Source organism: Puma concolor, chromosome D4 (genome assembly GCF_028749965.1).
Source record: "Puma concolor isolate L17-30 chromosome D4, mPumCon1.1.hap2, whole genome shotgun sequence".
Classification (NCBI taxonomy): domain Eukaryota; kingdom Metazoa; phylum Chordata; class Mammalia; order Carnivora; family Felidae; genus Puma; species Puma concolor.
This window is the reverse complement of record NC_141679.1, coordinates 67,719,579-67,734,601: the sequence shown is the minus strand read 5'-3', so window position 1 is coordinate 67,734,601 and position 15,023 is coordinate 67,719,579. Positions and strand designations below refer to the sequence as shown.

General features: G+C 38.2%; 1 protein-coding gene across 1 annotated transcript in view; it reads right to left on the bottom strand.

Annotated features, from left to right (window-relative positions):
• Nucleotides 1-1,970: 1,970 nt before the first annotated feature.
• The window catches only part of FKTN (fukutin), a 75,620-nt gene continuing 62,567 nt past the window's right edge, over nucleotides 1,971-15,023 (bottom strand). The window contains exon 10 of the mRNA XM_025935277.2: nucleotides 1,971-7,564. Within this exon, the coding sequence (XP_025791062.1) occupies nucleotides 7,351-7,564 (214 nt within the window). The 3' untranslated portion in view covers nucleotides 1,971-7,350. The remainder of the gene's footprint in view (nucleotides 7,565-15,023) is intronic.

The window sequence follows — 15,023 nt, the reverse complement described above, 5'->3', positions numbered from 1 at the left end:
AGGTTTTGATTTGCATTTTCCTGATGATTAGTGATGTTGACCACCTTTTCATGTACCTTTTGGCCACTTGAGTATCTCTTTTGGAAAAATGTCTATTCGGTTTCCTTGCCTACTTTTAACTGGATTATGCTACTTTTTGCTATTGAGTTGTAGGAGTTCCTTACATATTTTGCCTATTAACCTCTTATCAGATATATTGTTTGCAAATATTTATTCCCACTCTATAGGTTATTTTTCATTGTTGTTTCCTTTCCTTTGTGGAGGCTTCTAACCTTGAGGTAGTCCCACTTGTTTACTTTCACTTTTGTTGCATTTGGTGCTTCTCGTGACATATCCAAAAAATCATTGACAAGAGCAATGTCAAGGAAGTTTTTTTCCCACTTTCTTCTAGGTGTTTTATGGTTTCAAGCCTCACATTTATGCAAATACATTTTGAGTTAATTTTTGTGAATGGTGTAAGATAGAAGTCTAGTTTCATTCTTTTGCATGTGAATATCCAAAATTTCCCAGCCCCACTTATTTATTTTTATTTTTTAATTTTTTTAATGTTTATTTTTGAGAGAGGGAGACAGAGTGTGAGCGGGGAAGGGGCAGAGAGAGGCAGACACAGAATCTGAAGCAGGCTTCAGACTCTGAGCTATCAGCACAGAGCTCCACACAGGGCTCAAACTCACGGACTGGGAGATCATGACCTGAGCAGAAGTCGGATGCTTAACTGAGTCACCCAGGCACTCCATCCAGCCCATCAAAGAGACTGTATTTCCTCTGTTCAGTATTCTTGGCTCCTTCGTCAAATATTAGTTGACTGTTTATGCAGGGGTTTATTTCTAGGCTTTCAATTCTGTTCCATTGGTCTATGTGTCTGTTTTTATGCTAGTACTGTATTGATTAGTATAGCACTATAATTTAGTGTAAAACCAGCAAGTGTAATGCCTCCAGCTTTGTTCTTCTTTCTCAGGATTGCTTTGGCTACTGCTTTTGACTGCTTGGTTAATGATGCTGAACATCTTTTTAGCGTGCGTGTCACCTGTAGATCTTTTCCAGGGAAATGTCTATTCATGTCTTTTGCCCATTTTCTAATTGGATTTTTCTAAGCTGTTGACGGTTCAGGTTCTTTATATATTCTAGATGCTAGTCTTTTGTCAGACATGTTGTTTGCAAATGTTTTCTCCTAGTCTGTAGCTTGACTTTCCATCCTTTTCTGGTAGGCTTTTGCAGAGCTGCAAATTTTAATTTTGATGAAGTCCAACTTATTAATTTTTCCTTTTATGAATTGTGCTTTTGGTATCAAGTCTTAAGAAAGAGCTCTGCCTAGTCCTAGGTCATTAAGATTTTATTTTTTTTCCTGAAAGTTTCGTAGTTTTACATTTTAGTACATTATACCTGAGTTCATTTTTGTATAAAGTATGAATTTCAAGTTGAGGTTATTTTTGTTATTGTTGTTGAGATGGCTATCCTTGCCTCCACTGAATTGCTTTTGCTCTTTGATCAACAATCCTGGTGAGCACATTTGTGTATCAATTTCTGGGTTCTTTATTCTCTTCAGGTGATCTATGTGTCTATCTCTTTACCAATACCACACTGTCTTGATTACTGCATTAATCAAGGGCTGCCTAATGAAGACTGGGTGGCTTAAAACAGACATTTATTTTCTCACAGTTCTGTAGGCTAGAAGTCCAAGATCAAGGTGTTGGTAGGGTTGGTTTCTTCTGCGGGCCTCTCTCCTTGACTTGTAGATGGCCACCTTCTCTCTAATCTTCACATAGTGTTCCCTCTGTGCCTGTCTGTATTCTAATCTCTTCTTATGGGACTCGGTCATATTCGATTAGGGTCCACCCATATGACTTCATTTTACCTTAATTTTAGAAATACTATACCGGTGGCAAGATGGACTATTTTGCCAGGTTGCTTATGAATGTTAGTGGCTGTAACAATATCTACTGCAAACTTCAAGAATAAACACAAATATCTCATGTGATTAAAAAGACTTTATTCATCATCCCATACCGATTATATATTACAAATTCTGATCAAAATAATAATATTAAAGGTATTTTCAGTAGTACCACAAACTACCTGTACCTGAAGGTAAAACCAAATAGTAAACTGGTAAGCATACACTGAAATTTACCCATGTTTAAAATATCACTTTGTTTAAAAAATTCACAATCATGTTTTTCTGGTTATAAAGTGGAACGGACACACAAATAGCTACATATGATTTTCATTTAACAAACACATGAACTATTCCCCATGCTCTCAATGAGTCATCAAAAGACGACAAAATCTTGTAATTCTTCTTAATGGTGCAGGAGACAGTACATTGTTTTATGTAACAAAATACAGTACTTCTAATTCTCCTCATGCTCCCTTTCAAACCCACTGTGAGAGCTGCTTGTAAGTATACAACAGCTTGGTTGGCTAATGGGTTTCCACATAATCTCTACATTGGGTTGGGTTGGGGGAGGCCAAGGGGGGGGTATCCTAACCTAGAAGTTCTGTAAATACAGAAGCAGAGATTTGTCATTAGGAAAATGTAGACTTGGCTACTTTAGTACTGGTCCTGTGAAGAGGTATCACTATTGAACTGGCCTGTATGACTTATAAACTATCATTAGATTTTAGCCTGTGCAGAGAAGCTTACAAAAGCATCACATACCCTGTTGATTCTTGCCTGGGAAAGAAATACAAATTTGATGGAAAAAGGTGGAAATGAGTATTTTTCATCTCTCCTTTATTAAAACACCGATAGAGACATTCATCAGCACTGATAGTTATATGAAACTAAGTATTCCAAATTCTTTCCCTCTGTAAATCATGACTTACATCTGATTTTGGCTGGGTAGAGATTCACTAACAAGGAGATGAGAATTTATCTCTAGAATATACTAGAATATTAAAGAAGAAGCCCGGGGCAGAGCAAGTACCAAACGTACAGAGGTAGAGAGAGTAAATTGCTTGGGACGAAGGAACTAGATAACAGAAGGGATCATATAAGGAGTCTTTAGGAGACAAAAGTTTGACCAATAAAATGAAAATACAAGTTCTATTTAGAGGAGACAACTCGGTAATGTCTCTGAATTCATGAACCATATAATTTGTCCTTTAATGCCTTGATACAATGAAACAATTTTTTTTCCTAAGCAAATTCAGTCACCCAACCTCCTGAGTAAGGTTCATGTTCTGAACCATAGTTACTTCAATCCCATTTGAAAAATAATTAGAAAAGAGACTTGGAAGTAGGAAATGGAACATCTCCTGAGTAATACTAGGTCCAGTGCTAAGCACTTTATTTCATTTTATCCTAAGTGAAAATCCTAAGAAATACACCTCATCTCCCCAATTCACTTTGTGGAAAATGAGGCTGAGAGGTTCTCTGCCAGAAATCCCACACGATGAAGCTAGGATTCAAACATGGGCCTAATTCTGAAGTTTGTGGTCTTTATAAACCAACATGCTGACTCCCCTAAGTGAAATGTTAGAGGTGTCCTAGCCCAGGTCTTAATGACAGAGGAAGAAGAGGAGGAAAGAGAAACCCCTGCTGGGACATTTTTTTCAAAGATATCCTTTTGTCTGGTCAGGAAGTGGAGTTTTCCCATGATAATTAAGTATCAGGAGTTGGGAATGTGGCACTTTCTCTGACTAGATTTTGAGGGAACATTTCCCATGGCGATTTATAATACTGAGGATGAAAGAATCATTCATTTTCCAGGAGGTGAAACTTGGGGGAGACTTTCTTAGGCTTGTGATACTGGGTAAGGTGTTAGGCTGGAGTGTGGAAATTCGTTCCAAGTGTGCTTCTCAGATGCAGCTCTGGTCCCCAATCTACAAACCCCCGCTTTTCTATGGAACACCCTGCTGTCCCATGTGCCATCAGAAGCTTTGCAGCCATGGTAAGACTGGATACAATGGTTTGGGGTCACAAAGAAGGAGAGGAATGAGCACAGTCGAATTATTCTCAACTACTTGTATCCATAAGAGGGTATCAATAAGGGAAGGAGGAAGGACTCTTGGGAAGTGGGTGCTTAGCAGATTGGTGTTGTTTCCTGGGGAGGTGGATGGGGTGAAGCAGCAATGGGATGCATCTTGAACTTAAGAGAATCAGGTACTCCTGGATGTTAAGAATATCAGGACCAAAGGCTGATGTCTCCAAACATGAACTATTTTACCTTTTGGAGATACGGCATTTTGCAGATAAAGGTATGAAAGCAGTGTAAGTATTTTGGACAAGAAAGAAACACTCCTTCTTGATCTCTTTGTCACTTCGGGTTCTCAATCTGGGCAGAAAGATACTAAGTGAGGAATGGCAGAAACACCCTGAAACCGAGTCCCTAGGCACAGGATGACTTCTCTGCCAAATATCTCAATCAGAGTTAAGATGCTGTGCCATGATGCACTGAAACAGGGACAGGGCCCAAAGTCATGGCACTCCTGAGTTTTAGCCTCTGTTGTTTATCAAATCACTCCTATAGCTTACTGATTTAGCTATAAAATAAGGAGAAAATGAATGTGACCCTCTAGTCTTTAAGACTCAAGAGCAAGATGATTTTCCCTCAAGAGTTAACTTGTTTGGGGAGGATGGTAGACATTCTGCCAGCTAGTGGTCATATTTCAGGGTTTGTAGCTAGGGAATCAAAGAAACCGGCCATCCCACTGCCCAGCTTCTTAGGGATGCCTGATTTTGAGAACTGCAGTTTTATTCCAGGGGCCAGGTTATCAGTAGCTGCAGCAGAGGGGAGAAGGCCAAGTACTCCCTGCCTTGAGAAGGAAGAGTGGCCACCTGTTGTCAAGTGGGAGGTTATCAATCTTGCCTCTCAGGATCTCTCTGGAGACACCCATGGGTGCCTAACCTCCAAGTTACTGTAAGAGGTTTTCTCCTGGTAAGCCAAAGTGAACCTCAAAGTGGTCATATTAGGAGTACTATTGTTGGAATACTAAGGTGAAGGAAAAAAAGTGATTTGATGAGGTGTGATGGTAGATTCACCCAAACCAAGGTCTCTGGACACTCAGCACAGTTAAGAACTGTCAAGAAACACAGGATGAAGTATGGCTGAATCTGTATCAGAAGCAAGCCTGGCGTTCAGAGTATGGGGAAAAGCTCTCATTCCCTCAAACTAGGGTAGGACCCAAGAGCTGAAGCCTGTGAAACCAGAAGGTAGCCAAGAAAGGTACGTTAGCTGCCAGTGACCTATGAAGGGAAGGATATAGAACCTCTGTCAATGAAGCCAAGACATCTTAGATTTTGGATACTTTAAGACCATGGACTCCAGGGACAGATAAAAGAAAAATAACCTAAATAGGAGCGGGTAAGAGCCCTTGGCAAACAGTGGAAGCCCCAATTTGAAATGGGCAGAAATGAGTTTGAACTTTTGTATGCACTTCTAGATGCTAAGCACAAGCAAATGGTCCTCACTAAGCAGGGTGGATTCTGGCCAGGAACGTTATTATTATTATCTGATATTTTTTCAACCATGATAAATTAAATTAGGTTCAGCTATTTAGAATTTGGGTATGATTTCTATGGACTGGTTTTCCAGCAAAGGGAAAGTTGATTACAATGGCCTGTCATCTGGGGACAAGTTTACTGGTAATCTATACGTGTCCCTGAAAACCTAATGATGTTAGTTATGAAAAGATCCAATGATGATGCATGGAAATCTCATCCCAAGAGAGGAAGGTCAGTGGTTACCATTTATTTAAAAAAGGTTTTGATGTTTTGAAAGTATAGAGTGGGGTGGTTGCTGGTCACTTTTCCCAACTTTGTTTTAGGAAAACTCAGTCAAGCCCATTCCCTCAGACCTCTGGTTTCCATTTCTGACACTCCTATTATTCTCTGGTTTTAGAGGAAAATCTGTGATCTTGCCCAGAAAGTTGTCCTAAGCAGCCTAGACAAAATGTAAGACTCAGCTGCCTTCCTGGACAAAGAAAAAGCGAGCAGTGCTTATTGTGACTATGTATACCTTTACCTCTCACTTGGAATATGTAATTAAAGTGACCCATGAAGAGATGAGGGAGACTGAGTCATCCTAGCCCACTCTGAAACATGTCCTGAGGGCGCAAAAGGAACCTGAAGGGTCTCAGAATGGGTGGTACTTGATAAAGCAGGGAAGTCTGCGCTCTTGTCCCATCAATAAGCAACAGATAGAACACTGAGATAGAATTAGAATGGACACAGACTTTACAGACACTATGATGTGGGGGTGGGGCAGGGGAGAAAGCATTTCTCAGGTTTGCCATTTATCTTCCTTTTGGAGATGTGAGAGAGTACTGGAAGAGGAAAAGGAACAGGTAGGTTTACATATCATTTAAATTTGTTTATAGGCCATGAATGAAAGATATGGAACTGTAACTGATCAATGAGTACAATGAAGAGTACAATTAGAAAAATTAGAGGTATTTCTATTAATATTTTAGTATTAACATTAAAATTGGGAGTACAAGGATTATAAGTTCAGAAAATATTAAAGTCCATGAATAGCTCATATTTCCACCTAACAGATGGTTGGGAAAGAAATAAGGAAAGTAAGTTTCATGAAATGACAACCCTTTCAAAATCCTGTCTGGTAGCATGATCTCACTTGAATGATTTGTTAACAAGTGCTATAGAGGTCAGTGAAAATATTCTCACAATGGCTGGAAATTTAAGCTTCACACAAGCATAAGCTTTCTTTTCATTTCAAACATAAAAATAGAAAATGTATGGAAATTTGCATATCTTTGACAAAGTTAAAAAGAAGCTCTTGTTCTCTTATAGAATGATGCCCTGGGCTCTAGATGAACTCCATATCAGGTTGCTTGTAAAATGAATCTGCTAGCATCTTTTCTTGAGGCCACCTAAAGTGTGATCACTCAAATATTAACTCAGACTCTACAACCTTAAAAGCAGCACTAACATACAAGCTTCACTGCTGATAACAGCAACGGGCTATTCTTTTCTACGAGTATATCCCTCCTTAGCTTTGCCCGATAAACCTGTGTTCCAGTCCAGGCATTATCTAAAATCTTTAAAGAACATCATATTCTGTATGAGCTCTTCAAAGGGTGAGGGTGTTTCCCTCCAAGGAAAATTGAGGTGCTTACCAAAGGGAAGGGAAAGAGAGACAGGCACGTGCCTCACTCACTTCTGCTCCTCCACTGTAACCTAGCACTGCACCTGGCACATAGGGGCTCCTTAACAAATGTAAAATGAGAGGATTAAATCAGATGGCTCAGAGGTTAAGACTCTCTGCGTCTTCAAACTTGACATATATCTTTGGCTCCTACTTACGTTTGACACATAGAGATGTATCTTCTTAAACAGTTATCCACCTTTGTTTCAGACGAGGAATTCTACCATTTCAAGTTACTGTCTCAGTATAACTGGATAACCTCATCCCACTCAGAAATAGGCCAGACTCCATTGGGCCGTACATTGGGGGGAGAGCGCTTCCAGTCCCATGTCTTCACGGGAATCTTCCAGGTCTTACCATAGTTGGCTTCAATGTAGTCAGTGGTTTCACAGGGCACATGAATCTTCATGTCTACAAACTCAGTCCAGCACAGTGTAAACTTGGGAAATAGGTACCTGCAGCAAAACAGAGGCAATGTAGAGAGGGGTTAGGCTCAAGAGTAAAAGTTTATCTCAGGAACCCAGTTGCTAGTGAACTTTGGGCTGAAGGAAAGGCCTCTCCCACTCAATAGCTTTGGGGACAGACATGGTGGGTATTTTGTTGTTTCTGACTGTCCAGCATCCCCTTCCTCTTCTATTTTTTTTTTTAAGTTTATTTATTTAGAGAGAGAGAGAGGGAGAGAGAGCACCTGTGCATGGGCAAGGGAAGGGCAGAGAGAGAGAGAACCCAAGCAGGCTTTATACTGTCAGCACAGAGTCAGACGAGGGGCTGGAACTCACGAATCGACTCGTGAAATCATGACCTGAGCTGATATTGAGTCAGATGCTTAACCGACTGAGCCACTCAGGCGCCCCTCCCATTCCTCTTCTAATGTTGACAGCACCTCCATTTGCCTCTCCTTATTCTCTATGGTTTAGGAGGGACTAACCCAACCCCCAGGCCGCTGAGGTACAAAGACCCAGGCATAACCAGTACATTATAGTGACTGGATCAGGGATGGGAATATACACAAATTAGGCAAATAAAAGTCAACTCTGGGATTTCCGTTGGGACTACTGGAGGAAAGAGGCATTCTTTTTTGCTGAGGTTTCTAAGCTGGTGAGATGGAAGCTGAGCATCTTTGTTATCTATTAGCAGAAAGAGCCTGTCTGAGAATGAAGTCAAAGCAAAAAGCTGCCAAAAAGTGGAGGAAAAATGATAGAGCTCAGAAAACCCCAGGGAAGGACTTGGATTTAGCTGTGGCCATTCCTTAAACATTTATTCCTAAATAAATCCATGAATATATAGATATTCTTTGTTTCCTCAAAGTTTTATTTAAATTCTAGTTAACTATTCCTTTTTTTTTACAACATTTCTAATACTTGCACTTCTTCATTTTTTCTTAAAGTTTATTTATTTATTTGAGAGAAAGAGTGTATATCAGTGGGGAGGGGCAGAGAGAGAGAGAGAGAGAATCCCAAGTAGGCTCTGTGCTGTCAGAGCAGAGCCCGAGAAGGGGCTTGATCCCACAAACTGTGCGATCATGACCTGAGCTGAAATCAAGAGTTGGACACTTAACCGACTGAGCCACCAGGCACCCCAATACTTGCAATTCTTCATACATGGAGGGGAGGCATGTACAGAAGTGAGAATGGAAACAAAACCTTTCTAGTCAGCCAGACAACCTGAATCAAGCCACACTTAAGACAGCTTTCTGAGTAAAGCTTCACGCACCAGCCCCCTCCTCAAACGCAGGAATCGAGGTCTAATGCTTGGCTGTCTGCACTTCAACAATATCTCTCTTAATGACAGCTATACAGACCCATTCTTCCTGCCCTGCTTTTATTTTACCACTTGCCCCCCTCCTTTTTTTTTTAAATCTCTGTTCTCAGCCACAAACTTACTTTCTTATTTTTAATAGTTCACACATCATTAAATCCCCATCCAATTCAAACTACTACTGAAAGAAGCTGACTACACAACACTAAAATAAGCAACACATGTGTGAGGTGAATCTTCTTTTCTCTTAGAGCCTGGATTTCCCGAGGATATACAGCAAGCATGACTCCAAGATGCATTCCCAGGCTTCTGTCCCTTAAACCTATCTGTAGTTTCTGCCTTTCTTTCATCTCAAATGCTAAAGAACATCTCGACACCAGCCCAAGCAATATTACTTATAATGAATCTTACTCTGTCTATAGCAGAACTATTTTAACTAGCAGGTAAGTTTGAGAAATCAAACCAAAACACGTTTCTTAAATGAACTCTGGATCAGTAAATTAAATTCAATATATTACAAAGGAAAGCTAAAATGAGCAGGTTCATTAGGTTTAAGTTTATATTACAGCCCTATATTCTGTGTTGACGTTTTCTGAGGAATGTTTCTTCTCTTCACAACATGAAAAGAACTTTCAGTAATGAGATCTGAAGTGGCAATCGCAGAGATCACAGAAATTTAAAATATCAGAGGATTAAAGAAAAAAGGAACAGGAAAAAAGCCAGATGTCAAAGCATAATCACTTTGTAGAAATGGGATCTAGCTGGGATGTTCTCCAAGGAAAGGTCAGTTCTCACGTATTCTGCGGTTAAATATCATGTTTTACCACCAGATGAACGTAAAGCCATACATGAAAAGGAGAGGCTGAACAAATTCTAAAGAAAGCAACAAGTTCCTTCTACCCAAACCAATGGGTGCTGGCAGTTAATAGACAATCCCAGCTGGCTTCTGTGAAAAAACGGCCACAGAAAATCTCAGAGCTGAGGAAGAAATAAGATACAGCATAGCTCTACCATCTGCTGGTCCCAATTTTATTCTGCACACTCATATTCATGGAAATGCTTATTTTGTCATCAGACACAGCCATCCATCACTGGCCTCCACCCTCCCCTATCAGATTCTGGTCACCAGAATGTCCACCTGTCCTCTCCTATCAAGTTGACACACTGAAGTTGAAATGAGGCAGAAATTACGGTCTATTTTGTAACCTAGTCCAGGAAATTCTTCTCGTAAATATTAGCCTCTACAGTCTATCAAAGAAATGAACATAAGAAAAATCACAGGTCTGGGATGAGAATACCACAAATTTTACAACAGCAATATTTTAAACAATGAAATGTTCGAATGAACAAAACCAAAACATTAAAACTACATATGCAATGTTAAAAGTAATTCAAAGACAATTTAACCGAAACGTTCATTTTTGTTCCTGAATGGAAATACCCCTAAATCTTTGTGGTTTTCTTTTCACTTAAATAATTTTCAATTCGATCAGCAAAAAGAAAATTCCAGCTTCCTAGGAGAAGAGGAAAGGTAAACAAACCATAAAATGTGAAAACAGATTGTGAAATGGGATTGCGGAGAGGAAGAGGCGGGGTGGGTGACAGAGAACAGCACATGCCATGTGCTCTGTCCAGGTTACCAGTAAACACTACGACTGGACCACACCATGGGTCTGCGACCTTACCTTAGCTTTGAAAGCTAAGATTCTGTTTGGCTAAGCAGTTTGTACTTGAAAGCTCTGAGACAGGATCTAAAATGGGAACAGATTTCAATTCGAACCTAGTAAGTTCAAGGGATCTTTTCACATAAACAAAAATCCTTCCATTCACATTTCTATTTCATGCCACGTTCATTTTATCTTTGCATAAAATAGTAATTAGAATTAAGAGTTAGTTGGGAGTTAAAAAAAAAAAAAAGACAGAGATAGAGAGTTAGTTGGAGTAGACCGTTTCCATTTTTTTCTCCTCACAGACATCCTTACAATCTGTAAAACCACTTACTGGTGGTGGGATAAAGTAATCTCACCAGTTTAATTGCACAACCTATAGACATTGCTAAGTGAAAAACATTGCTGTTATTATTCCTAGGTAGCTAGGCTAAGTGAGACAGAGACACCATCAATTGTAACTGAATCTGACCTTTTTAAACATAATTTGCATTAGACTCTGAAGTTAAAACAGCAGAGCCATGGTCTTAAACAAGAATTTCCTGTAAAACACCACAAATGGTTTATTCTCATTATCAGTTTGGTCTCTTCTTTAATTCTTAATTTCTTTTTCTTGTGTTATTACAATGCCTAAGCCCTCTAGCATTTGGCTTAATGGAAGCAAGGATAGCACATAGTTTTTGTTTGTTTCTGATTTTAATAGAAAAGCTTCTAAAAAGTTTACCATCAAATATGATTGCTCACTCTAGGTTTTTGGTATATTCCCTTTATCTGGTTAAGGAAATTCCAGATCCCTTTTATTTCAAACTTGCTAAAAGATCTTTCCCTTCCCTTCTGGTTAATTATGAAATTTATCAAAAGTTTTTAATGTCATCTATTGAAACAATCATCAAAGGTTTTTCTCCTTTAATCTTTTAATCCTTTAATGTTGAGAATCACACAAATATATAGATACTATAAAATTTGATTTGTTGTATTTCATTTAAGATATTTTCATCTGTTCGACAATATTGTAATTTCCCTTTAAAAATTTTGTTGGCATTGTCCAAGTCTAATTTTGCTATCAATCTCAGACAATGAGTTGCTTAAAGCATATTTTTCATATTTTTCCTTTTTAAATTTTCTGAAATAGGAGATATAATATAGGGAATAATCTACTTTGTGAAGGCATGGTAAAACTTTCCTGTAAACTTTCTTGGCCTTTCATTTGGACAAGAGGGGGAAAGGAGAATTTTTCTTTTTCTTTTTTTAAATGTTTATTTATTTTTGAGAGAGAAGAGAGACAGAACGTGAGCAGGGGAGGGGTAGAGAGAGAAGAAGACACAGAATCTGAAGCAGGCTCCAGGCTCTGAGCTGTCAGCACAGAGCCTGATGCGGGGCTCGAACCCATGAACCGTGAGATCATGACCTGAGACAAAGCTGGACGCCTAGCCGACTGAGCCACCTGGGCACCCTGGAAAGAAGAATTTCTGATTATTAATTCAATTTCTTTCATGAGTATAAGTTTCCTAGATCTTCTTGAGTTTTAACATTTATTTTTCCCCAGAAAATTTTATCATTTTCGTATTACACCTTATTATCAAATTTAATGATTTAACGTCCCTAACATTTTCCTTTGGAAGTCAGTGTAACATAGTTAAGAGCATAAACTCTAAAGCTCTTGGGTTAGAGTAGTCAATATTTAATTTTACTCTTTTAAAAAAAATTTTTAAATGTTTATTTTTGAGAGAGAGAGACAAAGCGTGAGCAGGGGAGAGACACAGAGAGACAAAGAATCTGAAGCCAGCTCGAGGCTCTGAGCTGTCAGCACAGAGCCCGACAATGGGACTTGAACCCATGAACTGTGAGATCACAACCTGAGCCAAAGTCAGATGCTTAACAGACTGAGCCATCCAAGCGCCCTTTTTCTTTTTTTCTTGATCAATCTTGTTAGATGTCTAGTTTAATTTGCTAGTTTTTATTTTTTTTTAAGAACGAGCATTTGGATTTGTTGATCTTTGATACTATTTTCTATTTCATTATTATTTTTTTTTTCTCTTGGCTTTCTTCCTTCACTTTGCTTAGGCTGACAGCATTATTCTTTTACTTTCTTCAATTAAATGCTTAATTTGTTTTTTTAAATAATTTTTTTAATGTTTGTTTACATCTGAGAGAAAGAGAGACAGAATGTGAGCAGGGGAGCAGCAGAGAGAGAGGGAGACACAGAACCAGGCTGTAAGTTGTCAGCACAGAGCTTGACACAGGGCTTGAACCCACGAGCCCTGAAATCATGACCTGAGCTGAAGTTGAACCCTTAACCGACTGAGCCACCCAGGTGCCCCTTAATTTGCTTTTTTAATCTATGTTTTAATATTTAAATGTTTTTAAGGCTACAGGTTTACCGCTATCCTTTTAACTGCATCCTACAAGTTTTGATATGTATAGTACATTATCTTTGAGTCCTAAAAATTTTATAATTACCACTATTATTTCTTTTTGGTTTTTTTTGGCTTTTATTTTTTATTTTTTTTCCACACAAGACCCAGTGTTCATCCCAACAGGTGCCCTCCTCAATGCCCATCACCCACTTTCCCCTCTCCCCCAACCCCCATCAACCCTCCATTTTAAACTCATTAGTTATTAATGAGGGCATTTTAAAGTTTCCATATATCTTAAAGAGGTCTTTAATTGTTTATTTATAATTTAATTCCATTGTGGTCAAACAATGCCACCTATTGAAATAAACATGTATATTTTCTCCCTTTAACCTGTTAACAGAATTTCTCTCTCTCTTTCTCTCTCTCTCTCTCTCACACACACACACACAGAGGAAGATTTTTATTAATGATGTGAAATTTATGAAGATTGTCTTTATGATATAGTACATGACCAACTTTTGTAAATGTCCCATTTATAGCCGAGAAGAAAGTATATCCACCATTTGTTGGGTAAAGACTTATATATATATATATATATATATATATATATATATACTTACATATATATTTACATATATATTTACATATATATATTTACATATATATATGATAAATCAAGCTTGATTTTGCTCATATTTTCAACAGTTTTATTAATTCCTTTTTTGCTTGAATCAGCAGTTTTTAAAATAAAAGTATTTTGGAATCTCCCACCATAATTGTGGACATGTCAATATTCATTAGAATTTCATCGGCTTTTGATTTATATACTTAAAGACCACATTATTAAAGTCCTCTAACACTTCTTGGTGCACCATCTCTCTGTAAAATTGTGTAGTGGGCCTTTTAATTTAGCACCAGTTTCCTTTGGTTAATAGTATTGGGGAATATCTTTTTTCTATCTCTATAATTTTTTCAACCTTTCTGTATGATTTTGCTTTAGGTATGCCTTTTACCAAGCATTATATAGGTATGTTTTGTTTTTTTTTTTTCTATCGCATTTTAATCTTTATATGAATTAGCTTAATCTGCTATTATTTCCTGTGGTTAATTATATATTTGGACATTTTTTGAATTCTAGAGCCAGCCTGCCTGGGCTCAAATCCTGGCTCTTATCAGTTGTAATACCTTGGTCAATTTCTTTGTACCTTAACTTCCTCATTTATAAAATGTGGGTACTAACAGTACCTAACAGAGATGTCAGCATACAATGAATAAATAAATGTAAAGTACTCACTTAGAACAGTATCTAGCACATACACAGTAAGTGCTATTATAATGCTGTTATTATGATTATCTTCACATGTTTTCAGCTTACCATACCTTTTCTTTGACCCACCTTTCCTAATTTCCTTTAATTGATAAATGTTTATAAATTCCCTTTTGTTCTGTTTATTTTGAAGTTTTTTAAAAATATTTTTTAAAGTAATCTCTACACCCAATGTGGGGCTCAAACTTACAACCCCAAGATCGAGAGTCCCATACTCTACCAACTGAGCCAGCCAGATGCCCCTATCTGGAAGTTTTAAATACTATTTCTAACTAGCAGTAGATACTGTTTGTAATAGTTACTGTTTACTTTTAACATATATATGCCACTATAAGATTTGCTAATAAAAACAGATTGTATGCAGAATCTCTACCCTTTTCTTACACACAGAACTTAAATATACTTTACTCCTTAAATACTGACAAATCAACTCCTCCTCAACTTATCATCAAGAGTTTTCCTTTCTGAGGGTTGATGGGGGGTGGGAGGGAGGGGAGGGTGGGTGATGGGTATTGAGGAGGGCACCTTTTGGGATGAGCACTGGGGTGTTGTATGGAAACCAATTTGACAATAAACTTCACAATTCACAAAAATAAACTCAAAATGGATAAAGGACCTGAATGTGAGACAGGAAACCATCAAAACCTTAGAGGAGAAAGCAGGAAAAGACCTCTCTGACCTCAGCCGTAGCAATCTCTTACTCGACACATCCCCAAAGGCAAGGGAATTAAAAGCAAAAGTGAATTACTGGGACCTTATGAAGATAAAAAGCTTCTGCACAGCAAAGGAAACAACCAACAAAACT